The sequence below is a fragment of the Chelonoidis abingdonii genome, chromosome 6 (assembly GCF_003597395.2).
Source record: "Chelonoidis abingdonii isolate Lonesome George chromosome 6, CheloAbing_2.0, whole genome shotgun sequence".
Lineage (NCBI taxonomy): Eukaryota > Metazoa > Chordata > Testudines > Testudinidae > Chelonoidis > Chelonoidis abingdonii.
Window position 1 is genome coordinate 13,580,675 of NC_133774.1, and position 27,847 is coordinate 13,608,521.

Genomic DNA, 27,847 nt, shown 5'->3' on the forward strand with positions numbered 1-27,847 from the left:
TCAAAACTGGGACTGCTACACCCAAGCCCCCTGATTGTCAGCTTAATTGTTATTTGAGCCTCTTTTACTTTAAAAGAGCAGCCAGCCTGATCATCAGTTCTCTGTTGGAGTTTCCAGCCTTAGTAGTTGGGCAAATAAAACTGCACCCTTTGAGCCGCAGACTAAGGGGATTTGATATGGATAATCAGTGGACCAGAAAAATTGTGCCGTTCACACACTTTTATTTAAAAAGTGTGATTTTTTTTTATAGAATGTTAATCCAGGGAGTATATATTCCTACTAAAAGCCTTTCAATATAAAATACAGTATTGTAAAAAGTAAAACGGGATACAAAATGGTGTAAGATGTGAGTAAGAAAAACCCCTCTGCAGTGAATATACATATCCTCACTGCAGCTCCTTTTAAAGGCTGCAGATGCATCCCTGTTAATATCTTGGAAATATTTCCCTCCAGGTCAAACCATCTCCTCTGTTCTGGTCCAGCCACTTCCCACAAGGGAAAATTGTGGTCACTCCAGTAGCTGAATTGGTGATCTCCACCCTCTCCACTAACCAGCCGGTTGCTATGCCGCTGTTGTCATGTTCAATCCGGACTTTTTTCAACTCCCCCAGCTCCAGGGTTTCCAGGCAAAACCTGTTGGCTTTGCCTCGTTCAAAGAGGTTCCGGAACTTCTGCTTGAGAGCACGCTTGCCCGAATCTCCATTTATTCCAAAGATGGTAATAAAGACATTGGCGTCGGTCCCAGCTCCTTTTTCAGACCCAGTAACCACAATGACCTCATATTTGACTGGCACCAAGCTCCGGGCTTTGCTGGCAAAACTCTCTATGACCTTGGCACACTCAAAGACTTTGTAGTCACCTCTCTTGTTCCTCAGTGGAATTTTTGCATTGCACTTGAAAAAATATCTGCCAAAGGAAAGTTAACAATGTGTTAATAATATGGCCGTCTGCTTTGCATTATGAATGCTCAGGTATAACAGGGACAGGTGATTTAGCAATTCACCTACTACTAATGTTTCAACCTTGTATTTAGAATGAGAGGGACATATCCTTGCTTGGGACTCGAACTGAAGATTCTGGGATTTGAAGAAACAGCACTGCTTGGTATGCTACAGGAAGCTCTCTAAAGGACATAGACAATTATTTTGCAAGTTTGAAATATGAAGCCTCTCTGGAAACCCAAATTCAAGTCAGAGAAAGTCAACTCAGCCCTTCAACCTTCCAGTTCTTCTACATTTCAGCATTACCCAAGGTAATAAGCTCGCCTTTGAATACGCCAAGATGAAACAGCTGGCTTGAGTTACACAGTATGTGTATGAAAACTTACAGTTCTTCTGAAGTTCAAAAGGCCTGCGGCAGCAGATTTCCCCCAAACCATAATAATTTCCACTGCCCTCTTGTCCTCAAACAGCTCTGGCCCCACTTTCTAATTACAGTGGAGGCAGCTCATTTTACTTGTGCTTTTACTGGATTTTTTTGGCGTACGTGGCGCATAATGGAGGCCAGTGAAGGCTAAGCCTTCCCTCCAGCCCTCACCCCACCATGGAGGAGGGGCACTGGTGGATTTGAGACCCCCTGAAAAGTCTCCTCCCACCATGGCCCCGGGGCTGGAGGAGCTCTCGCTCCTCACTGCGACTCCGCGGCTGAGGTGGGGGCACAGAGCTTTCCTGGTCTCAGGGCAGGGGAGTGAATGGGGGGAGTGAGAGAGGGTGGAATGGGGTGGAGCCATGGGCAGGGTCATGGGCGGAAGGGGCAGAACAGGGGAGGGGCTCCGGGCTCACTGCTCCAACCAGGGCTGAGAGCTCTGCCGCAGTCCCCACCAGGGCCATGCGGGGTGGCTCACAGCAGCGAGTGGGGGCAAGGCTTCGGTCGGAAGAGGCAGGTCGCTCAGCTAGAAGAGGTGGGCAGGGGGCTAGCCTCCTCAAGAGGAAGCTTTGCTCACCACCCATGTTTTTTGGATATCATGGACTTATTCTGAAGGCTGTTGTAGCTCTATTGCAACTCGGGGTGAATAGCATCCCTAAAATTGGTAGAACACAGCTGTTCAAATCCCATGCTTTCAAGCAGATGGTTTAAATGACTTCAATCTTCCAGAGCTGCACGTGAGATTTGCCATCTCGTACATGCAACATAGCAAGGTGAAGGGGCTTCCTAGCTGAACAGCCCCTCCTTGGATTTCCAGGTTGAAAACCTGTTGAGAGGCCGCCATGTTGCAGGTTCACTGCTGCCCTCTGCTAGGCCAGGCACCACTGCAAACCCGAGGGGAGGATTATTGAGGGAGTTGTGTAATGACGGGAGTGCTGCGCTAGCACGTTTAGTTAGGCATTAGGGCTGAAGATCAAAAACAATAGACCATGCTGCTCCCTATGCCTAGACCAGCTTAAAAAAAATATCTTTCAGGCAGGGTCCTTGAGCCAAATTCTGCTCCAGGGTCAGCAGGTGCATGGGCTGTTGAAGTCACTTTCAAGACCTACTTTCACAGAATTTAAGGCCAGAAGGGACCATTATGATCATCATGCCTGGCTTGCTGCATTACAGAGGCTTTAGATCCTCACACAGTAAAACCTACATCAAGCCCATAACTTTTATTTGAGCTGAGCAGGGGTTGGCAACCTTTCAGAAGTGGTGTGCCGAGTCTTCATTTATTCACTCTAATTTAAGGTTTTGCGTGCCAGTAATACATTTTAATGTTTTTAGAAGGTCTCTTTCTATAAGTCTATAATATATAACCAAACTACTGTTGTATGTAAGGTAAATAAGGTTTTTAAAATGTTTAATAAGCTTCATTTAAAATTAAATTAAATTAAAATGCAGAGCCCCCCTGGACTGGTGGCCAGGACCCAGGCAGTGTGAGTGCCACTGAAAATCAGCTTGTGCGCCACCTTTGACACGTGTGCCATAGGTTGCCTACCCCTGAGATAGAGCATTCCTTTTAAAAGGGCATCCAGTCTTGATTTAAAGACTATGAGTGATGGAGACTCCAACACGTCCCCAGGTAACGGAAGTCACTCAACTTAGGCCAGAATTGAATGTGGTGCCCTTGTCGTCTTATTTGCCTGTCAAGTGTCACGTATACTCACAGAAAAATAATATCATACATGGTTCCTATTGGAGAGCCCAGCAGGGCAGGCAGGCTGCTGCTTTTTGATTTAAAACAATCAAACAATTTAGGGACAAGTTTTCGAAGTTAGGTGCATCATCTCTGCTCTCACCCATTAAGGTGAAGTTCAACAACTACCACCATCAATGGGATGACAAGGAAGGGGCCAGAGGTGAGGGAGAACAGGAAAAGAGGGAATGTTAAAGGCTGAAGGAGGAAGTATTTGTGTCCCCTCTCTCCTCATTTATAACTCTCAGCTCATCCTGAACAGACAAAGGAAGCAGCAAGCACTGGAATATGCACCAGATGCTGAAAACTCTTCACTCCACTGGGATGCCCCTGGCGATGTACAGGAAGCACATAACATACTCATAAATGACTGTGTGTCTGGTAATCAGCCAGAGGTTTGGACACTGGGCTTTTAATGAGATATTTTATTTGCAATGATGCAACTCATTTCCACCTGAGTTTCCTCCCTCTCCTGTCCAAACAGCAGCAGGCACTCCCTGAAGGAATTCAGCTGGATTGTGTTATTCATGGGTAAAATTAAGACCTGAAGAAAGGACTTCTTCAGTACCATAGTGTTACTATATTTCTTAAGGTCTTACAACACATTGAATGCATCTGAAATCACAGAAATACCTGCCAATGTTTGGAAAGAAGTTTTGTCCCTGGGAGGGTCTGATGAGAAGAAATCCTGAAGCCCTTATTCAGGGGTGGCAACATACTTCCCAGAGAGTACTTTTTTAACTCTCTCACAATTGCTGTGTTGCCAGCTCTTGCGATTTTTATTGTGGATTTTGTGATATTCTGAGTTTTCCTTAAAACCTTGGCTTGGGGAATTGTCTCATTAGATGAGAATCTCAGCTCTACCCCTCAAAATTGTAGAGAAAAGCTTGAAAACATGACCCAATTGTATGCTAATGGCTCTAAAACCAAAAGGCAAAGAGAAAGAACCGAAATATATTATTTAAAATAAAATCATGACTGTTAAGGCAATCTTTTTAATTTGCCTGGCTTTGGGGGAGGGGGTAGAGGGGAAACGGGGGGACCTCCTCTCATCATTTTTGAAACTTTGGGAAGGGCAATACTGAATGCTTGATCCCACAATGTGGGGCAGCTGCTGCTAGGTAGGACTGTGGTTACGGAGAACATGCAAGAAGGCAGGGCTCTGGCTAGTGCTGGGCAGAATGGGCAGGGTTGGTGCAACCATTTAGGTGACCGCCAGGTGCCATTTTCTTCGGCAGCCACCGCAGGTGGCCAGATCTTCAGCCGTCCTGGTCACTGCTGGCATTTCGGCGGAGGGAGCTGGGGCAGGGGAGCGCGGGGAGGGCTGCCTGCAGCAAGTAAGGAGTAGGGAGGGGGGAAGCACACAGGGGAACTCCCCGCTCCAGCTCACCCCTGCTCCACCTCCTCCCCGAGCATGCCATGGCTGCTTCACTTCTCCCGCCTCCCAGGTTTGCTGTGTCTAAGCTGTTTGACGCCGCAAGCCTGGGAGGCGGGAGAAGTGAAGCAGCCACGGCATGCTCAGGGAGGAGGCAGGGCAGAGGTGAGCTGCTTCACTTCTCCCATCTCCCAGGCTTGCGGCGCCAATCAGCTTAGGCACCGCAAGCCTGAGAGGTGGGAGAAGTGAAGCAGGCACGGCATGCTCGGGGTGCTCGTGCTCGGAGCAGGGGTGAGCTCGGGTGAGGGGGGGTTGCCTCAGGGCGGAGGATGGGGAGCTGCCGCAAGGGGGGCGCCTCAGGGCAGGGGGGGGGGGGGGAGTTGCCGCGGGGAGGACGGAAGGTGGAAGTTTCGCCTAGGGCACAAAACATCCTTGCACAGGCCCTGAGAACGGGCTGTGACAGGCTGCAACTTACAGCAGAATCTTGTTGCTGTACTATGTAGTGTTTAAATAAAAGACTTGAATTGTGCTTTAAGAAGACCCTTGCCCCTTGGGGCCACATTGGTTTCAGTAAAAAGAACAGGAGTACTTGTGGCACCTTAGAGACTAACACATTTATTTGAGCATAAGCTTTTGTGGGTTACAGCCCACTTCATCGGATGCATGCAGTGCAAAGTAAAACTATTTCCTCATGTTTATTTCCCCCTCTACTGTTCCTCACATCTTCTTGTCAACTGCTGCCAATGGTCCATTTTGATTACCACTACAAAAAAGTTTTTCTCTCTCCTGCTGGTAATAGCTCACCTTAACTGATCACTCTCATTAGAGTGTGTATGGTAACACCCATTGTTTCATGTTCTCTGTGTATATATATAGCTTCCTTCTGTATTTTCCACGCAGGCATCTGATGAAGTGGGCTGTAGCTCACGAAAGCTTAAGCTCAAATAGATTTTAGTCTCTAAGGTGCCACAAGTACTCCCGTTCTTGTTGTGGATACAGACTAACACAGCTGCTACTCTGAAACCAACCATTGGATTCAGTGAGGCTCTTCAGATGCACAGTAGCCTCGGGCATGTGGCTGTGATTGCAGGGTCGGGCGTTAAGCGCCACAAGTTTCCCTTGATTGCGAGACAAGACTATGACTGACTGAGTTTTCATTCTGTAAATATTAACATGGCTCTTCTACAGGCTGATTTGATTTAGCTGTTGATTAATTTGCTGGAAGAGACACTTAACATGAAAATCTCACGTCAAGGATTTCTTTTTAAACACTAAACTGTCTCAGCAGGAATGAAACCCTTTAAGTTAAATACTTTAATGGTAGTGGAAATACCACAGAGAAGAAAAGGAATCCATTAGTAGTTTGGATGTGCTTGCTTAGCTATTTTGGCCTAAGATTGACAGCTAGTAGGTATTTGCTCTTTGGATGACCATTCTTTTCCTTTTCCTGCCTATTCTCCAGCTAGCAGCTCATTAATTCTGCATGAACATTGCCACTTCCAAACAAAGGGCTCAGACTGACAGGGCCAGGGAGCTGAAGTGCTGAGAGGTTAGCCGATCACATAAGATCACCAAGATAATCTGAAGTCTCTTGAAAGTCTTGGAAGGTTTCTGCCATCTCCAAACCAGAGAATAAAAATATCTTTTGGTTTTTGTGACAGGGTATACTGGGCCTTTGTGGCACCCTCCTGGAGACCTCATCATCCTGCCCCAGAAAAGGAGCACCAAGGGTGGATCCTGGACATGCCTAGCGAGGCTGCATGGAAGCAGCCAATCAGAGCCCAGCAGACTCAGATAAAAGGCACTGCAGGTCCCAAGCAGGTCAGTTCCTGACTGGGACTAGAGAGGCAAGGTGGGATGCTTCTCTCTGGCCTTAGGAGCTTACAGGATAGCCAGAGTCTGTTACTGGCTGCATTTGCTTAGCTGGGTTGGCAGGAAGAGAGGACATAAGACCTTAATCCTGAGACAAGGGTGAAGCTAAAAGGGGACAGGTAGGAAGAGGCCAAGGAAAGAAGTGGCAGCTAATTGAAATTGAGCAATATGTGGTGGCTGTTCATAGGGTCATTGGGCTGGAACCTGGAGTACTGGGCTGGGTTCTGCTACTGGCTAGAAGTAAAGTGGTGTAAACCCACAAAGTAGGCAGGACTGGGTTGGGAGCACAAAGAAAGGGAGGAAGGCACCTACTAAGGGCAGATAGACTGTTTGTCTATCAGATGGTATATACCCCAGAAGGTGTTCATCTAGACTTGGCTGGAGAGCCAAGCCACAGAAGACCTGCCAAGCAAGTCTTTCAATACTGCACACAGCAGCAGCAGGCGCTCAAGAGATGTGTCTCCCCATTATAGTTTTGTAGATGACTCCTAAGGTGCTTTTGGATCCAAGGAGTTATACTGGAACCATCCCAAAATGCAAAGGGAGTCAAATCTGAGGTTTCTCCCATGTTGAAGCAGTTTAGAGGCCAATCTTTGAAAAGTGGCCCATAGAATCTAAATGACCAGGTCTAGATTTTCAACGAGTTTAGGTGTGCAGGGTTGTTGGGGTTTTTTTTGCAAAATACATGCTGATTTCTTTTATGACTGTGCATCCATCTGCACATGCAAATACTTCACACCATAAACATGGAAACCATGCATGCAAATTAGACTTGTCTGCGGCAGCTCCTAATTGTTTTAAATATCTTGCCCTTAGTTTTTAAAACACTCTAAGAATTTTTAAGGCTCAACGTGCATGACTAGGAAAGGTTAACTATGAAGAACCTCAGAAATATGGTTACAATAGTATTCTGCCTTTAGCCCCTGGAGTTCTTTATTGCATACTGCATATCTGTTTTGATGGAAGCAACTTACTTGTTGCAAAGTTCCATCTCTGTTATGATTATCTCTCGGACATGCCAGTACGCATCAGCTTTTGTGGTTGACTTCCTTCCATCTTTGGGACAGTGACCAACACAGATGGCTGCAATATCACCAACATTCTTTGAAGAAAATAGAAATTTGTCTGTTGTTCCCCTGCAGGAAACATAGAAGAGTTTCAATTAACATCTTGGAGACCGAACATGACTTGTGTCATGTTGGCATTAAGTAATTTGAGCGCAGCTATGAAAGATATAAAACAAGCCTTCATTTAAAGTCATTTGATTTAACCCATAATTATTTAACACAAAGTATAATTTCCGTATTTAAATTCAGTATTTTTCCTGATTAGGGTGACACTTTAAATTACTACCACTAGGACCTTCCAGGGTCTGTCTGAGCTACTTCACATCCAAAATCAATTTGCCTTGTTATAGAGAAAGCTAAAGAGTGACTAATTTCCCCCTAAAGCATTTATTTTTTTTCTTGACAGATATTGTATCTGTTGTAGACCTACTGAGCATAGCTGCTTTTAAAACCACTAGTCAAGCTACCCCTCCTGCTTTTAAGCTGTTCTCAAGATGGGCTTTTAAGAACAATGTATCTCTGTCAAACATTTGGCCAACTCTTCTGTTGTATATCTTTAGTAGCTGCCTTATTGGATTAGACCAGTAGTTCTCAACCCGCAGCCCAGTTAGCACACAGCTGCGGCCTAGCTAAAAAAAATTCAAAATTTGCCACTCTGGTCTGGCAGAGGATGAGGCTGGCTGAAGGAGAAAGAGCATAAGGCAGCTTGCAGGAGTGTTCCTACCAGCAGGGGGCTGGTGAGTGCTGCAGGAGGGCAGGGGGCAGGAGAGTGGATCTCTGGGCAGGGTTGCCGGGGGGATCTGGGCAGTGAAGGAGTTGGGCACTGGAAACTAGAAGTTTGCGGGGGTGCTGCAGCACCCCCAGGTTTTAGGTGGGGCTCCACTCCTGGCCTGGAGCCTTGGGTCCTGGCTGCCAGCTGCCCGGCCTCACACAGCGGGGTCCCGGTCTGGCTGCCGGCTGCCTGGCCCCACACAGTGAGGTCCCTGTCCGGCTGCCAGCTGCCCGGCCCCACACATCGGGGTTCCGGTCCGGCTGCCCAGCCCCACATAGTGGGGTCATGGTCCAGCTGCCGGCTGCCCAGCCCCACACGGTGGGGTCCTGGTCCAGCTGCTGGCTGCCCGGCACCACACAGTGGGGTCTCAGTCCGGCTGCCCGGCCCCACACAGCGGGGTCCCGGTCCGGCTGCTCGGCCCCACACAGCGAGGACCCGGTCTGGCTGCCAGCTGCCCGGCCCCAAATAGCGGGGATCAGCTGGCAGGGTCCAGCCCCGCGCTGCAGGGTCCCGGCCCGGCTGCATGGCCCAACATGGCAGGTCCAGGTCTCAGCTGTCCAGCCCTGCACCCAGGGCTTCACTCCTGGTCCCACTCTGTGGAGGTGTCTCTGGGTAGGCGGGTGCTGGGTATAGGCGACTGTGTGGGTATTTTTGGGGTTGGGGGGGGAGCCGGTGGTTCGCAACCTGGGGTCCATGTAACATATTATGGGCTGCATATGCAACCCACTATGATAAACAGGTTGAGAACCACTGGATTAGACTGTTTGTTAGGCTGTGAATCTGTCAGGGAGGTTACGGAAGTAACGGATTCTGTGACTTTCCAGGACCTCCATGAATTCTGCAGCAGTGGATGCGGCTGGCCTGGGGGCCACCCAAGCAGCTCCCTCTCCCCAAGCACCCAAGATTTAGTCGAGTATATAGAACAAGTCATGGACAGGTCACGGGCCATGATTTTTTGTTTACTGACTGTGATCTGGCCATGACTTGTACTATATACCCCTGACTAAAACTTAGCCTTAACTAGTAGTTCATCCAGTTGTCTGTCTCTAGCAGTAGACGATGCTTAATGCTTCAGAGGAAGGAATCCTAGCCCCATTATACTCCTGGCCAATTGTGCAAATAGAGGAGGTTCCTTCCTGACCACCACAGACAATCTGCTTATTCTGTGAAATATGAGAGTTGTTTCTTTTTATTGCAGTCCCACCCGTCCTCAAACTGTGCCAAACCACTTCATAACAGGAGCCAGCACTGGTTAACAGATGGAGGTTTCCTCGTATCATGGCTGTTTGCTGTTGGGTCACTGATGTTTAAAATAGCTACATACACATTGATGCCATTAATATTAGAGTCGAATTTACTTACAGATTTGCCTGCCTTCGAAGGACCTCTCCTGACCGAAAAACACTTGCTCCCTCCACAACAAACAGGCTACTCTAATATTCTTTGTGGTCTACGGGCAGCATTCTGTGTACAGGGTCCATAAACAAAAACAACACAAAACTTATCTCATGGATACTAATAACTAGAGGGGTTTGGCCAGTTCTTAGTGTGCTTAGGTGTAGATTTCAAATGTGGAAGAGGAACTCTTATTCGTTTCATCTACATAAAGGTGCCACCAGCCAGTCTATACACTATACATAATAGCGCCCATTCATATCTGCAATATAAAGTTTTCTTTCATCATTTCTCTCTCTCCTTTTTCTTGCACCCAGACATATACCAGAGATCTCTCATTCCTAAACCAAAGATTTGGAATGTTAGGTCAGATCTAAACAGCACTGACAACATTTAGCCTGTTGTCTCTCTTTTCCACCCCAGCAACCTTCTGTCGGAGATCTTAAAAACACCTCCCCCTCAGATGAGTTCTTCCACAGCTCCTCCCAGCTGAGCCTGTTGGGGTTCACCTTAGGCTCATCTGGCAACCCCCTGAAGTATCGTGACCCTTGTTTAAGTTTTGAAGGATATGCGCACACATACATGTACATGTCCAATCCCCAGACAGACATTTCTGCCCTATCTTAAACTTGGCCTCCAGAGGCAAACATTACTTCTTTATTCCACTTTGCTACCTATTGTATCTTTCAGAAAGAAAAGTAAGAAATGATCTGACACTCCTAATGCCACTCCATGGATCCGCCTTTGTAAGAGAGACACAGCTTGTGACATTCCCTTCCTGCTCACCCATCAAGGCTTATCTCACCTACCTTGTGAATTTCCTTTTTTTGGAGGAGTTTTCCAGAAGGAATTCTTTTGAGCGGCCCTTCTTTCCTTCTAAGATGATCCAGATGTTTTCCTTGGTTTCTGCATCCTCTGTGTCACTCGTCACTGTGACGATCTCATAGGCTTTCAAGGCAAAATTAAAGCACAAAATTAAATAGCCAGAGCAGATCAGATGCAATCAATGACAATGGCCAGACAGAGACTTATCTATTGGACTGTCACTGTGGCCTTCAGATAATGGGAGCTTTTCCATTGATTCCTGTGGGGCCAACATTTCACCCCAGGGAGGGAATAAACAGAAAACAGAATAGGCCTAGGGTGATCAATGAGCAGGAGTGTCTGGGACTACTCTTGAGTGGCTCTCTTCTTTCAGAGAACTCAAATGGAAGTTGTGAGCAGCTGTCCCTCTGTCCTGATGGCAGGTGTGCTGCAGCAGTTGATATTGTTCCCTGTCTTGCTCAATGTGGCTATGAGGCCACTAGGATGGTTAGTGAGGATACAGGGGCTGCAGTGCATTCAGTATGCTGATGATATCTGTGTCTCCATCATGTCTCACCTGGCTGGAGCAGTGGGACGAATAATCTTGTGCCCAGATGAACGTGCGGCTTGGATGACAGCTAATTGGATGCAATTCCATCAAGACTGAGATCGTGTGGGTTGTGGAAGCAGCTGAGGAGCTGGTGGAATTCATGTGGACACCCCTCATTGAGGGAGCGCAACCACCATTTGTAAAACAAGTGTGCACTTCATATGTGCATATATGGGGGAGAGATATTAGGCCATGGGCAGCTCCTAAATGCCCAGGCAATGGCTGTAGCGAAGAGTGCTCTTTTCCATCTCTGCCTGGCAAAACTATTTACAACCTTCTCTCTCCGGTGGGAATCCTCTCACAATTGTCCATTCCTTGACCATCTCATAATTAAACTGCTCCACATGGGGTTATACCTTGGGACCACCAGGAAGCAGAAGCTAGTGCAACAGCTAGTGCATAATGCCATAGCCTGCTTATTAAGAGGAGTTACACATTGGGAGTACTTTAGATCAGTGTTCTGTAATCTGCACTGGCTTCCAGTAAGCTTCCAGGTGGAATTCAAGGTGTTGGTCTTGAACTATAAAGCCCTAACTGGTTTTGGGCCTGGTATTATGAGAGATCACCTCTCAATCTGTCTTAAGCAGCCACGGATGAGATCATCAGAGGCGCTTTCAATACAAATAAGAAGGAACTGCTGACATGAGGGTTCCATGATTTTGGAACTTGCTTCCTTACTGGTCTGTCAGAGCTTGGATTTGTTAACTTCCTGAGCATGCTGCAAAGCTCATCTTCCCCCCACCCCCTGTACTTTGTTTAGTCTGCTGAGGAGGAGATGGATTGAGGAGGGTGTATTTTTGGACAATCCGTTGACTATGTTTATACTGTACATTTTAATTTATGAGACAGGCACCCAGAGCACTGGAGGGGCCCCTCCAGATGTATTTTAAACATCTGAAGAAAATAAATTAAGAAGTAAAACAAAAGTAGTCAACATCCTTTATCAAAATAATTTTCATTCTGGTTTAAAAACATAAGAACGGCCATACTGGGTCCGACCAATGGTCCATCTAGTCCAGTATCCTGCCTTCCAACATTGGACAATGTCAGGTGCTTCACAGGGAATGAGCAGAACAAGGCAACTATCAAGTGATCCATCCCATTGCCCAGTCCCAGTTTCTGGCAGTGAGAAGTTTAAGGACACCCAGATCATGGGGTTGCATCATTGACCATCTTGGTTAATAGCCACTGATTAACCTATCCTCCATGAACTTATCTAATTAATTTTTGAACCCTGTTATACTTTTGGCCTTCACAACATCCCCTGGTAATGAGTTCCACAGGTTGACTACGTTGTGTGAAGAACTTCCTTATGTTTGTTTTAAAACTTCTGCCTATTAATTTCATTGGGTGATCCCTACTTCTTGTGTTTTGTGAAGGGGTAAATAACACTTCCCTATTCACTTTCTCCACACCATTAATGACTTTATAGATCTTTTGCACATTCCCCCTTAGTCATCTCTTTTCTAAGCAGAAAACTCTGTCTTTTTAATTTCTCCTCATATGGAAGTGGTTGCATAACTCTACTCATTTTTGTTGCCCTTCTCTGCAGTTTTTTCCAATTCCCATATCTTTTTTTGAGCTGGGGCAACCAGAACTGCACACACTATTCAAGATGTGGGTGTACCATGGAGTTATATAGAGGCATTATGATATTTTCTGTCTAACTATCCTAATGGTTTCTAACATTCTGTTCCCTTTTTTTGGACTGTCGCTGCATATTGAGCAGATGTTTTCAGAGAACTATCTATAGTGACTCCAAGATCTCTTTCTTGAGTGGTAACAGCTAATTTAGACCCCATTATTTTATACGTATAGTTGGGATGATGTTTTCCAATGTGCGTTACTTTGCATTTATCAACATTGAATTTCATCTGCCATTTTGTTGCCCAGTCACCCATTTTAGAACATCCCTCTAAATCTTTGCAGTCAGCTTTGGACTTAATTATCTTAGTAACTTTGTATCATCTGCAAACTTTGCCACCTCACTGTTTACCCTCATTTCCATTTCATCTCTGAATATGCTGACCAGCAGAGATTCCAGTACAGATCCTTGGAGGACTCCACTATTGACCTTTCCATTCTGAAAATGACCATTTATTCCTATCCTTTGTTTCCTGCCTCTTAACCAGTTACCGATCCATGCGAGGACCTCCCCTCTTATCTCATGACTGCTTACTCTGCCTAAGAGCAAGGACGTCACATTACCACAGCTGCACTCTGTTCTTGGCATGCTAGCTCAATGAAAGCTAGCACGGGTATGTCTCATTGAGTCGGAAATCACATCCCAAGCTCCAAGTGCAGACATACCGTGGGTGACACGATATAATTTCTCCAGACTCCTCAGGACAGGGACCTGTGACATGCCTGGCACTTTTGTTGGAGCTATTAAATAATAATGCTTTCTCCCTCACCATTGACCTCAGTGGAGTTACCCTGGTGTCAAATCAGGAATAACTCAGAGCAGAATCAGGGCTATGGGGTTTTAAACCCTGCAGTCGAGCTTGCAGCCCCAAGGCAGCTGGGGTAATGTTACGTGTATGCCTTTGGAAACTGAATTTATTTTCCACCTCAAAGATTCAAGACTATTATTTCTAATGAGGCCATAACTGTGTATCATCTCTGCATATTGCCAGCACCAACAGATGCATATGGTGCCACCTTTACTTTCAGCCTAGAGTGAGACTCAGTGTGTTTCCTCCTCATAAATTTTCTCTCATAAAACCGTAGTGCTGTGTATATACAGGCACTGAGGTAAACTAAGCCTGAGAAGTACCAAGTGCCAGTCTGGTGACTCTCAGCTGAGTGGTTTCAATAGCTCCAGCCACCCGATGACTCTCAGAGAAAGTCTCCAACTTACATGTGCGCTCCTTCAGTTCCAGGATGTCGTTATTGGCACAAGCCAGTTCTCTTATGAGCTGACTGTCATCTTCACCTTTAGCCAGCCAGCGATCACACTGGAAGCGGAACGTCTTCTCCAGGGTGGCGTCTTTCACTTCGATGTATTCCAAGTGCCAGCCAGGTGCAACTCCTTTTTGGTGAAAAAGAACAAATATATAATGCTTGGGTAGGTGACATACCCATCGCCAGGAGGAACCTGCGGGCACTGAAAAGGTAAGTTCTTTGTTTAGAAAGGGCCATAAGCAGGCCTGGGTGCTGTACAGAGGCAGAGGAGACAAGGTCTCTACCCTGCGGAGCTTATCCCTATAAGGACCATGTTCTGATCCTCTTACTCTGTCTGGGTGGCACCTTCCCTCTTGATTAGATTCACTGGTTTCTAAAAAGGAATAAGGGGATCAGAATCTGGTCCTACATTAAAAGAAATATCATGAGTAAGGAGGCAGGGTAGCCAGTTGTAGGGCAGCAGCAGCCCCCCACTCCTCTGGACCCCAAGAAGGCTCCCCACATGTTGGGGAAGAGTCAGACTAGGTGAACGAGACCGTAAGTTCTTCCACTCTTTCTGTACCCCACTTTGCTATTATTGCGGATATCCTTGTGAAGGGCTGCTGAGGCTAGCTCTGTGTTGAGAGGAGAGTTCACAGTGGATACATCATAGATGCCATTAGAGAGTCAAGATTTACCTCACTGCAATACTAATTATTTCCTATTCTAAGTATAGGGCAATGTAACTGTTAGTAAATTGGACTTTTTAAATGGGGACCACCATATGTGTGTGTGTACACACACCGTGACATGCATACAGACACATAAGAGATTTCTCTCTACAGAAGAGATACACAGATGTATACACTTAATCTGGATTAATCCTATTAATTATCCCCTACACTTTTAATTTAAAAACCCAGGGTGAAGAGCTGGAGACTCTGTCTTTTGAAAATCTGGCCCATTGTGTCTGGGGTTGGGAACGAGGCAGCACTCTGATGCATGACAATGATTCTTGTGTTTTCACTGGGCTGCGTGGATGGAGTACACCCAGGAGCAGACCTGTCGAGTAAGAAGGTGCTGCATTGGCACAGCTGCCTTTCAGGGAATGAAACCTCAGTTGAAGCATTCTGTTTCAAAGCTCTCTTTGTAAATGGACCCAGATCCACCCCTGTTGTAACTCCTTTGAAGCCAATGGAATTACACCACAAAAAAAGTAGCCTATTGTGGGCCAGATCCTCAACCCAGGCTGGGTTCTAGCGAGATATGGGAAGGGTAAAGAGTGGGAACATCTTGTGCTCATGCAGCTGCTCCTTAGCTTCCCTGTGCTTCCCTAATGTAGCCCCATGGCAGAGAGACCAGAGGATCCACTGCTGTGCAGATCCACTAGCCTCACCCCTCCCTTGGCCTACCCAGTCCTAAGGCTGTGAGAGCTGCCCTGCACACAGCCTCTAAAGCAGCATTTCTCAAACTGGGGGCCACAACCCAAAAGGGGGTCACGAGGCTATTGGGGGGGGGGGTGTCATGAGATCACAAAAAATAGGGCTACATACATCCAGGTTTTCCCAGACATGGCCTCTTTTTTTGTCCTCCAATCTCTGTCCAGGTGGATTTTTGGAACGCGAACAAATATCCATGATTTTTCCTTGCTTGTCCTTTCCCTTGCCTTCAGAGCTGGGCAGGCAGAGAGCAGTGGCTGCTGGCCAGGTGCCCAGCTCTAAAGGCAGTGGTGCTGCCAGCAGCAGCACAGAAGTAAGGGTGGCATGGTATGGTTACTTAGTTCTGTAGGGATCTGCTCTGACACCGCAAAAGCTATGTCTGGTACCAAGAATGGGAGGGCAAGGTCATCACAGCCTGAAATATTTTCAAAGGGGGACCCAGCAAAATAAGTTTGAAAACCTCTGCTGTAGAGCAGCCCCGCAAGCTGATTCCCTCTCCTACCCTGATCCCGCTGTCTGTAGACGCAAGGGCTGACTTTGTCTCTCAATGTGCATGGTTTGCTTTATGCTTGTAAGAGACCTGTTCCTTAAAGACCTAAAACTGGGACGCACAGAAGGGCTGGGCTCAGGCCAAGGTGCACTGTACAAAAGCCTAGAGGGAGTTTATTGACTTTGCTGCACTTATGCTGGGGATGAACTTGGACCAGTGTGTTTGTCTCTGCTGCAGTTTTATAAGATATTAAACACTAAGTGACCGACCAGTCACTGCTTTTTTTGTATAACCTTAGTCTTAAAAATAGTCACTGGTCACTGCTGTGCCTTTGTCAAACATACTTTTTTCTGATCACCGTAACAAGTGTTGATTACCCAGATCAACGTTTTTAACAAAAGGTACTTAATTCCAAGCCTGTTCTGCTGTCATTGAAATCCCCAGCAGCAAACCTGTCCAAATAAAACCCACAACTTGGCTTCCTGCATGGTCCCACTGCTGGAAGTGACATTTTCAATAGCAAGCAAAACATTTCAGATGTAATTAGAAGAGGAGAACAGCTTTGGGGAAAATAGAATCACTTTGCTGACTCGACTCTGGCAGTTGTATAATTTAGTGTCATGTAGGGAGAGGTATTATCTCCTCCAAGCATCCTTAGCCACAAGGAGTAGTTCAATTCTTCCATCTGTTTTCTGTTCATGGGGTTGCTGGAGTTGGCATGTGTGAAAAGATGGCCCCGGCCCCATAGACAAGCTAGTCATGTCTATTGTCTGCAGACACCGATCCTTTACAGTTGTATGAGAAAAATCCAGTTCAGACCTACTCAGAAATAGTTATAAGTGTCCCTTCCCAAATATTGAGACCTCCGTTCCCTGCTGGGCAGAACCAGAGGTGATGTGTGGGTAGGGTGGGTTTTTGCCAGGGTTTGCTGGGTCACATGCTTCCTCAGGGTCCCTTCCTGCACATCAGCTGCTGGGGAGCTGGCAGGCAAGCTGGGATCTATGACCATGGGGAGAGGCAGTGGCAAACAGCTGGGAGCTGCAGGGAGAGCTGCTGCTGCTGCCTCTCCCCAGGGAGCTTGGGGCTAACACCTAGGAGTTGCAAGGAGGGGCCACTGAGTGCAAAAAGGGAGATGTTGTGTTGCGGGGTGGGGGAGGGGAGTGACTCAAGCTCCTGGGAGGGAGCTGAACCTTTAAATTGTGCCTTCCCTTCAGTATGCATCGTTCAATTCAGCACCCCTGCTGCAGGGCAGAAACCCCGAGCTCCATCCCCAATCTGGTAGGCAGAGAATGGGGCGGGGGAGGGGGGCGGGCCACTGCGAACTATACTTTAACTGTAAAAGAGCCACATGTGGCTCGCAAGCCGCAGTTTGGCCACCCCGAATGATAACATCTGCAATTACCAGTACTTGAGAAGGATTTCAAAAAAGCCACGTCAGGTAGTAAACTGACCGTTTTAGGGGGTCAATAAGCAATTGTGTTCCCCATTCCCTCACTACAGCACTGCACAATTGGCTGGGTGCACTATGGTTTTCTTTTAGTCTTCCTCTAAAACATCAGATACTGGCCACTGCCAGAGCTAGAGCTGGAAATGCATTCCCACCCATGTGTCCCTGCTACACTACTCCTGCTTACCTGCCCAGCAGCCCCTTTATTTGGCATCATGCGTAAAATGGGACAAAACAAATAAACTATACTGATCAAAACAAATGTGTGAGGTCATCAGGGGCAGATGAGGTGCCAGCTCTTGCCAAGGTTGTAGGGGTTAGGGTTACCATATCTGAACATTCAAAGAAAAGGACACTCCACGAGGGAAGGGGGAGTCGGCCCCGCCAACAGTCCATCCCTACTCCTTCCCCACTCCGCCCCCCAGCTCCTGCCCCCTCCCCGCTTGGCTCCACCCCCTTCATTACCTCCTGGCCCGCCGCTGGCTTGCTGTGTCCCTCCTCAGTTCCCCACCCACAGCTTGCCTCCTCCCACCTGCCACAGTCCTCCTCACTCCCCTGCCAGAAACCCCCATGCTCGCCCCAAGAACCCCTGCCTGCCGCTGGCTCGCCGCTTCTTGCCTCCTCCTCCCCGTCCACCCACCTGCCACTGGCTCCTTCACCACTCACCTCTTCAACCTCGCTGCCCACTGCTGGGCTTTTCACTCCCCCACACACCTGCCGCCACCCACCTCCTCACCCTCCCGCCTGCTGCTGGCTCCCTCACCACTCGCCTCTTCAACCCCCGCTGCCCACAGCTGGGTCTTTTCACCCCACCCCGCCTGCCGCTGGCCCGCCACCCACCTCCTCACCCTCTCGCCTGCTGCTGGCTACCTCGCCACTCGCTTCTTCAACCCCCGCCACCCATAGCTGGGTCTTTTCACACCCCACCTGCCGCTGGTCCGCCGCCCGCCTCCACACCCTCCCTGCCCGCCGCCCGCCTCCTCACCCTCTCCGCCCGCCGCCCGCCTCCCCACCCTCCCTGCCCTCCGCCCACCTCCTCACCCTCCCCGCCCGCCGCCCGCCTCCCGCCTCCTCACCCTCTCACCTGCTGCCCGCCTCCTCACCCTCCCCGCCCGCCACCCGCCTCACCCTCCCTGCCCGCCGCCCACCTCACCCTCTCCGCTTGCCCCCGTCTCCTCACCCTCCCTGCCCCTGCCCGCCTCCTCACACTCTCCGCCCGCCACCCGCCTCCTCACCCTCCCTGCCCGCCGCCCGCCTCCTCACCCTCTCCGCCCGCCACCCGCCTCACCCTCCCTGCCCGCCTCCTCACCCTCTCCGCCCGCCGCCCGCCTCCTCACCCTCTCACCTGCTGCCCGCCTCCTCACCCTCCCCGCCCGCCACCCGCCTCACCCTCCCTGCCCGCCGCCCACCTCACCCTCTCCGCTTGCCCCCGTCTCCTCACCCTCCCTGCCCCTGCCCGCCTCCTCACACTCTCCGCCCGCCACCCGCCTCCTCACCCTCCCTGCCCGCTGCCCGCCTCTTCACCCTCTCCGCCCGCCGCCCGCCTCCCGCCTCCTCACCCTCTCCGCCCGCCACCCAACTCCTCACCCTCTCCACCTGCTGCCCACCTCCTCACCCTCCCACCTGGTGCTGGCTCCCTCACAGCTTGCCTCTTCACCCCCCACCCCCACTTGCCTACTCCCCCCCACACCCGCTGCTGGCTCACCGCTCGCCTCTTCACCCCGCCCGCCAGGGCCACCCAAAGGATTCAGGGGGGCTGAGGCAAAGCAATTTTGGGGGCCCCTTCCATTAAAAAAAAGTTGCAATACTTTAGAATACTATATTCTCATGGGGGCCCCGGCGGGGCCCGGGGAAAATTGCCCCATTTTTCCCCCCTGGGCGGCCTTGCACTCCACTTGCCTACTTATCCCTCCTGCCACAGGTCCCTCTGGCTCCTAGGATTGGGGCAGCCACGGGGTCTCCACGTGCTGCGCCCACCACAAGCGCAAGCTCCATGGCTCCCACTGGCTGGGAAAAGCGCCAATGTGCGCTGCTGGAGCCGCGGAACAGGGCTTGCAGGCATAGGTGCTGACTTTTGGTTTTGCCGGTGGATGCCTCACCTGGCCCTGCCCCTTCCCTGAGGCCCTGCCCCCACTCTGCCCAAAGCCCCATCCCCACTCTGCCTCTCTCTGCTCCCCACTCCTGTTGGCTTAGTCTACGAGCTGACTCCACCCACTCACTCCAAGTGACACAGGAGGTTCCCCTCCTCAGGGTAGGAACAGTTGCCTACCAGTTAAAGCACAGACCTGGGGCTCAGGTGTTCTGAGTTTGACTCTCTGCTCTGCCACAGACTCCCTGCTTAGTCTCTGGAAAGTCACTTCATCTCTCGGTGTCCTAGATCCCCCCTTCCAAATGGAGCTAATGATTCCCTGCCTTCTAGGCTAAAGCCATTCATGCTTGTGTGATGATGGGGGCAATGGAGGTATCAAGGTTTTGACATTCACAGCATCCCCTGGCAATGAGTTCCACAGGTTGACTATGTATTGTGGGAAGAAATACTTTCTTTTCTTTGTTTCCTATCAGCTCCAAGACACCTGAGGGTGTACTTCCAGTAGATTCAAATGTTATCATCTTTTTCCAATGGCAGTGTGCTCTCTTTTCCTATTAAGTTACTCAGCAATTAGAAATAAAGTCTTTAAAACATTGTAATCTATTTAAACAATGCATTTGATATTTCTCCAGCACAAATGAAAACACACTCCAGTTCAAGATATTAAAGGTGTAAAGATTCAAAACATAAAAACAAATTTAAAAATTGAACTTGCATTTACAAATGACTGATCTAAAAGCCTGTTTTAGCCCTGGAAACAGTTATATTTTACAATGTAATAAGAAATCCTGAGTATGTATCTACAGTGACTGAACTGACTGATTCTTAACTGTGGTCTTAATGAAAATACAACATGACACTATACGTCTTAAATGTTAAGAAAATTTGCCCTCTAAACAATGTCATTTTCAAGGGCATACCCAAACGTTAAGGAAGTTACTGAAGAGACCTGTTCTAAAGGCTGTAACAACCAGATAGAATTAAGAGCACTCCGGAAGGTTTTTTTTTTTTTTGTATTTTATTAACGAAAGTCCCCAGGATCCATTTAGTATTTCAAGAAAAAAGATTGAGAAGCAGAGGTATGTGCAATAATACTTCCTCTGATTTCTATCAAGAGCAACTGAAATGTCTCAGGGAAGAACTGACTGTGACACTGAAAATAAAATCGATTAGTTTTGTGGGAGAGACTTGAGATCAGCATTCACCAAGTCCCTTCTCTCGGCCAAAGCTAGCCAGAAACTGCCTTCTCCTGGGTCTCATCCTATCAACTGGGTGGCAACTATTTACCCACATGCAGTGCTTTGAGCGCGCCTCTGGCCGAGGGGCTGCTAGCTGCAGGGCAAGGGGCAGGGGGGGATTTCTAACTCGCACAGGCTCTCAGCCGCTCAGCCTGAGGGGGTATGTGAGCCTGAGGGGGTATGTGAGGCTCAGCCTGAGGGGTGGGGCGGACAGAGCAATCCAGACAGCTCTCCTGCTCCCAGCCTCGGAGTTCCCGCAATAGGGAATTTACATTCCCCACAACCCAGAGCCGAGGGGGAGAGAGGAGCTGCTGATCCAGCTCCTCCAGGACAGCTGTATCAACTTCTTGCTCAGGGAGGAGTAAAAGCCTGCTCTGCCCTGGAAACAGACCACTTTTACCTGCTGTGGGAGCCGAGTGGGAAACTGCAGCCACATGCTGCTCATCTGCTGGCTTCCTGCCAAAACAGCTGACAGGCAGCTGCGCACTACAGTAGATTGGTTAGAAACAGCTAATCCAGCCTCCCACCAGAGGTTCATGGGGCTCCGCAGGCGGGAGAGCTGATTTGCAGCTGCCACAACTGATTATCTAGGGTTACCATGCCTCCATATTTTCCCGGACATTTTTAGATATTTAAAAATTCCTCCTGGATGGGGATTTAAGAACTAAAAAGCCGGATGTGTCTGGGAAAATAGGGACATATGGTAAAACTAGTAGGTGTCAGCTGAACACTGACAAACTCAGAGCTGGAAACCAGAGCAGCCCACCTGTATGTCAATATTGTTCAAGACAGCGGGGGCTCCAGACACCAGTGCTCCAAGCAGGTGCCTGGTGCAGCAAGCCACGGGGGGCGGGGGGGCGCGCTCTCCCGGTCTCTGTAAGGGTGGTAGTTAGGTTGCCTGCCGCGGCTTGCCTGCAGGAGGTCCGCCGGTCCCACGGATTTGGCAGCAATTCGGCAGCGGGTCGAATCCATGGGACCGGGGACCCCCTGCAGGCGCGCCGCCCGAAGGCAGCCTGACTGCCATGCTTGGGGCGGCAAAAAAGCTAGAGCCGCCCCTGGTTCAAGAGACTTGTAAAGATGTTTAGTCTCCATAAAGGCTTGTAAATTGCTGCATGTGTTCATCTTACTTGTAATGTCTGTATCCCATGCTTTAAGGTGATATGTATGTTTTGCTATATAACTGTAAAAATGCCAGCTCTGTGAACTTGTGAACCCAAGCAGGAGGAGGGTTCCCCCACACATCAAGAAAGACCATCAAACCTAAGTGGGCCATTGTGAAGCATCACAATACAAAGACTGAGCAAATGGCCCTCTCACGGGATACTACCGTTGCATCAGCTGGAATTCTGGAAGACGGGAACAAAGACGACTCACATGAAAATTCTACATCTCTTTGCTGTTTGGATTCTCACAGAGCTGGAGCTAGGAAACAGAAGCAGAGAACCCCAGGCTCAACCTGGGCTAGCCCTAAAAGACATTCAGTGTGGACAGATTACTATAACTCTGTCACCTTTTGGGACCATAAACTGTAACTCAATTGTGTATATATGTTGCCTGCTTTAATATGTAAATAACTCTCATTTCTTTTTCCTGGTTAATCAATTCTTAGTTAGTTAGTTTTTACTATAGGATTGGCTACAAGTGTTGTCTTTGGTGTGAGAGCTGAAGTACAAATTGACCTGGGGTAAATGATTGGTCAGTTGGAACTGGCAACAACCTGAATATTTTGTGATCTTTGGTGTAAGTGACCATTTATCACTAAGTCCAGCTTGCCTAGGTGGCAAGATAGATTGGAATGTGGACACAAATCAGACGTCAAGAATAACATTAAAAAACCAGTCAGAGAACACTTCAACCTCCCTGGACACTCGATTGCAGACCTCAAAGTCGCAATACTCCAACAAAAAACTTCAAAAACAGACTCCAACAAGAAAGTGCAGAATTTGAATTAATTTATTCTGCAGTAGATTAATAAAAGTGTCATGGGAGGTAATTGTTCCGCTTTATTTGGCACTGATGAGGCCTCAGGTGGAGTACCGTGTCCAATTCTGGATGTCACACTAGGAAAGATATGGACGAACTATAGAGAGTTCAGAGGAGAACAACAAAAATGATAAAAGGTTTAGAGAAAAGGCTAAAAAAACCTGGATATGTTTAGTCCTGAGAAAAAGAAGACTGAGGAGGGAACCTGATAACAGTCTTCAAATGCGTTAAGGGCTGTTATAAAGGGGATGGTGATCAATTGTTCTCCATGTCCGTGGAAGGTAGGATAAGAAATAATGGGCTTAATCTGCAGCAGGGGTGATTTCTGTTAGATATTAGGGGAATTTTTCTAACTATCAGGGTAGTTAATCTCTGGAACAGGCCTCCACGGGAGGTTGTGAAATTCCCATCACTGGAGGTTTTTCTAAACAAGTTCGACAAACCCCTCTCAAGGATGGTCTAGGTTTACTCGATCCTGCCACAATAAGGGTGCTGGACCTGGTGACATCGAGGTCCCTTCTAACCCTACATTGCTCTGATTCTACGATCCCCAGTTTACAGGTGGGGAAACTGAGGCATGGGGAGGAGAAAGATATGCCTAATATCACCCAGCAGGCTAGTGACAGAGCTAGGAATAGAACAGCCTTGTATATTTCACCTCATCTGGGCTCCTGTTAGTTCTGTTGTGGTAACTGGACCTACAAACTTACTTTATTTGTGAGATCAACCGTAAAAATTGAGTGGCAAGATCATAAAAGTCACAATAAGTTATAATAACCAGTGTTGATGGGAAAGGCTGACAAAGTAAGACAGAGGCTCAATGAGTCCAAACAAAAAGGACTATTGATATAACTCTAGGACTGTGTTAAGCTCATACCTGGTAAACAAGAAAAGTGTGGACATGGAAAGCAATAAACCAAAATTGGTACCTCAGAATTTAGGCTTAACTGGTGGACAAAATAAAAGGGTACAGCCTATTCCACCCATCATTCCCTTTTGGGGTCCTCAAAAAAGAAACTCTGGGGAGGGCCCCCCCCATGTGTTCTTTTCTTTTTTCATTTTCTTTATTCTTTTTCCTATCCAGAGGTGGCTCAAATTTTTTTGCCTCCCCAAGCACAGCAGTCAGGGAGTCTTTGGCAGCGTTTCTGCAGGAGGTCCATTGGTCACACAGATTCAGCAGCATTTCTGCAGGAGGTCCATTGGTCACACAGATTAGATGGCGGTTCTGCGGGAGGTCCACCAGTCCGCTGAATTGCCGCTGAAGCTGTGGGACTGGCGGACCTCCCACAGAAATGCCGCCGAAGGCTCCCTGACTGCCGCCCTCACGACAACTGGCAGGCCACCCCCTCGGCTTGCAGCCCCAGGCACACGCTTGCTGCACTGGTGCCTGAAGCTGCTCCTGTTCCTATCCCTCACCTTCTCCCTTCTGTATAATAATTGTCTGGCTTAGCTGGCCAGGACTGTATAGCTTGAAGCACCGCTGCTGTAAGCAGGTGACCAGAAAGAGGCAGCTAAATGCAGTGCCCTAAACAGCCGGCTGCTGGTACAAGTTTGCCAGGTCTCAGAGTGGCTGACACAACTCTATGCTGTGCTTGTGTTTCTCCAGCTGTGAGGTTACAAGCGAGAGTCAACACCAGAGACAAACAGCATTGTCTGTCTTTGCTGTTCTTTTCTCTTCCCTCATTTGTGTGTTTGTCTTGCTGGCTTCTAGGAAACAGGATCAGACTTTAACAGCAACCACCGCTCTGGCCTATCTCAACTGACTTATTTTCCCAAAGAACAGTTACGACCCTCGTTAGTACCCTCTAAGAGACTGCCAGACAGGATATTTCCCTTCCAAAGACTCTCTACAGTTATAGGGAAAGGAAACAAGGGATGCTGTTTAGCCTCACTCAATATGTGACATTTCAAATGCTTTAACTGTTTTCCCTTCTTTTCTGTATCATTAATAAAAGGTTAACAGGATTTTTAATGGTGCGCTTCAGAGACTTCCCAGTTGATATGCCGGACAAGCCCCCACTTGTAATGCCAACAGACCCTGGTTATCATCAGTCGGGATCAAACCTGGGATCTCTGGAGCTTAACACATAAGCCTCGACTGCAGAAGATGTGTCTCTTAGCCAAGGCTGTAGCAGACTCATCAAGCTCTAGTTGGTGTAGTTGCCACGAGAGGACAGAGCACCATCCCAAGCAGGCATGGGTTACAATGGCACTGAGGCTGAGGTTTCTGTGTACCAAACCGAAAACCTTGTTTAAAACTGTTTCATATAGGACAGTGGGTTGGGTCATGTTAACCCCTTTACTCTTTGGGCCCGTTTATTCCATCTAAATTAACACAGTATGTCATACCACACCGTTTCTCACTCAGTAGAGAGAGAACCAAATGTCTCTTAACAGCTTTTGACAAATGGTGACCGTATCTTTTACACTGCTTTTAGGAACAGACATATTTTTATTCTCCACTGCCTAAACAACTTGAGCGTCACTGAATCTGATTCAGGTGAAACCTAACAATAAACTCCATGAAGGCTCTGAGACAGAAAATCTTACCTCTAAAAGACTCCTGTGCAAAAACACTTTACTACTCAGGGTGAATATGTAACAATGTTTTGAGGATGCTAAAGATGTTCTTGTGATTGAAGCATATTTCATGTTTTAATGAGGCACACTTTATGTAAGAGCACTTAGCATGGGTGAAGAATAATTTGTAGGCAAGCATAAGAGATGACGCTCATAGTACAGATATGTTTTTAAAGAACAGAGAACTTTACAACTGCTCTATGGGCTAGTGAGTTATTTTAATCTTATGCGGCAGAGAGGGGGAGAGAATCTGATACTAGAGTAATGAGCTACATTAGACAGACATGAGTAACTATGTAATGTTATTATATGACCCTTGTCCTATTTTGTTTGCTTAAATAATTTTTGTATCCTGTCTAAAATCCAGACTGTAAACTCTTTGGGGAAGTGTGATTGTCTTCTATTTGGTCTCTAAAGCCCACAGCACATGTTTGTGATAGACAGATACAAGGAAGGGGCCTTTCCCCCCAGCTATGAATAAAGAGGATGAACAGCAACAACTCTTATTGAAACAGGAGCTCAGTGCGTTCACCCACTTCCATGTGATGAATCTCAAGATATATTTAAGCAGGCTGATTTAAAAAAAGCAGGAAACAAAACTGGGCACTGGCTGCATAGAATACGTGGATAACCATCAAGCATTGACTAAAGGGCTTCAAAAAAGACTTTCAGAGTTTGAAATGTAAACAAATCTTTAGTAAGGACATAGAGAGTCCCTCATTTTCTTTTCATAATGCATTGTTTTATTATTGTCTGAAAGGACTGGAATTGGGTTGGTGCCTACATACTATAGTGATGGATCCTTCAGAATTGAGATATATAGTGAGTGCAAGTTCCAGGCAATTTAAGCCCTACAGTAGTATGACCCTAGCTGATAGGTTCCTTTAAGGGCTATCCACTATGGTCAGAAAGAAGGTATTCTCCAGTTGTGTCTATCTCAAGAATGGTGGATGAGATTCATTGTCCTGTGGAAGAATCGCCCAAAAGAAGTGTTGGAAGCACTTGGGATATTTAAAACAAGATCAGAAAACACACTAATACATATTATGTAGGGGACAATCCTGTTCTGGCAGAGGAATGGACTGAATTACACGGTGACTCTCTTCTCTCTGCCACTTCTATGACAATATAGAGAAATGTGCTTTCTCAGTAATTAAGTTCTTTGAATCTCTTTGGATCAAGGTGACGGAGATGATCAAGTGTTGGAAACTGATGACTCTAGAAAGACTGTACAGAACTTCTAACAAGATGGGTAGAAAGAAAGATAAGAAAAGAGTCACTGTGCTTCTATAGGAAAATAATATCACTACTCAGAGTTTTTAGATACTTAAATGCAGGAACCTCAGAGAGTGGAAAACATTCAAACCTGATACTTCCACACGGGTGACTAACTCCCAAACCAAGAATGGATTTGGAAGAAATGCTTGCTTACTCTGTGCAGTCATTGTGGTTCTTTGAGATGTGTCTCCCTATGGGTGCTCCACTCTAGGTGGGCTAGTGCCCCCAGCACCTTTGATCAGAGATATCTCATAGTAGTGGTGATCTGTCTGGCCCACGCATGCTAGTCCGCCTTGTGCCCCATGCTGTTGTTTTATAGCACTGCGTGGGCGAACTGCCCTCAGTTCCTTCTCAACCATGAACCTCTATAGCAGAGAACTCTCTGAAGCAGAGGGGAAGGAGGGTGGATAGTGGAGCACCTGTAAGGGGACACATCTCGAAGAACTGCACAGACTGAGTAACCATTTCTTCTTCTTCAAGTAGTGTCCATAGAGGTGCTCCACTGTAGGTGACTATTGAGCAATTTTCTCTTAGACAGTGTGGGGAGGGCTCAAAGTTGAGTCCAGTATGGAAATAAGTACAGCCGAGTCGAACACAGTATCAGAAGCAGTCGTGAGTTATTGCGTAGTATGTACAGACACCCAAGTAGCAGCCTTACATATTTCAGCATTGGTCACGTTTTTGGGAATGTCATGAGAAGGTAATAAGTAACAGTCAGCATGGATCTGTCAAGAACAAATCATGTCAAACCAACCTACTGGCTTTCTTTGACAGGGTAACAAGCCTTGTGGAATGGGGAAAGCAGTAGATGTGATATATCTTGGCTTTAGTAAGGCTTCCGATACTGTCTCGAATGACCTTCTCATAAACAAACTACCAAAATACAACTAGATGGAACTACTATAAGGTGGGTGCATAACTGGCTGGAAAACCATTCCTAGAGAGTAGCTATCAGTGGTTCAAAGTTAAACTGGAAAGGCATATCCAGTGAGATCCTACAGGGATCAGTTCTGGGTCTGGTTCTGGTCAATAGATTCATCAATTATTTAGATAATGGCATAAAGAGTACGCTTATAAAGTTTGCAGACAATACCAAGCTGAGAAGGGTTGCAAGTGCTTTGGAGGATAGATTAAAATTCAAAATGATCTGGACTAATTGGAGAAATGGTCTGAAGTAAATAGGATAAAATTCAATAAGGACAATTGCAAAGTACTCCACTTAGGAAGGATATCAGTTGCACACATACAAAACGGGAAATGACTGCCTAAAAAGGAGTACTGCAGACAGGGATTTGGGGGTCATAGTGGATCACAAGCTAAATATGAGTCAACAGTATAACACTGTTGCAAAAAAGCAAACATCATTCTGCAGCAGAAGTGTTGCAAGTAAGACCATGGGAAGTAATTCTTCCATTC

The 27,847-nt window shown here is 47.5% G+C and overlaps 1 protein-coding gene across 1 annotated transcript in view; it reads right to left on the reverse strand.

Annotated features, from left to right (window-relative positions):
• Positions 1-265: 265 nt before the first annotated feature.
• Positions 266-27,847, reverse strand: part of LOXHD1 (lipoxygenase homology PLAT domains 1) — a 297,238-nt gene continuing 269,656 nt past the window's right edge. Inside the window, exons 43-46 of the mRNA XM_075066837.1 lie at positions 13,865-14,035; positions 10,400-10,538; positions 7,331-7,492; positions 266-906 (exon numbers count right to left, since the gene is read on the reverse strand). Of these exons, the coding sequence (XP_074922938.1) occupies positions 426-906; positions 7,331-7,492; positions 10,400-10,538; positions 13,865-14,035 (953 nt within the window). The 3' untranslated portion in view covers positions 266-425. The remainder of the gene's footprint in view (positions 907-7,330; positions 7,493-10,399; positions 10,539-13,864; positions 14,036-27,847) is intronic.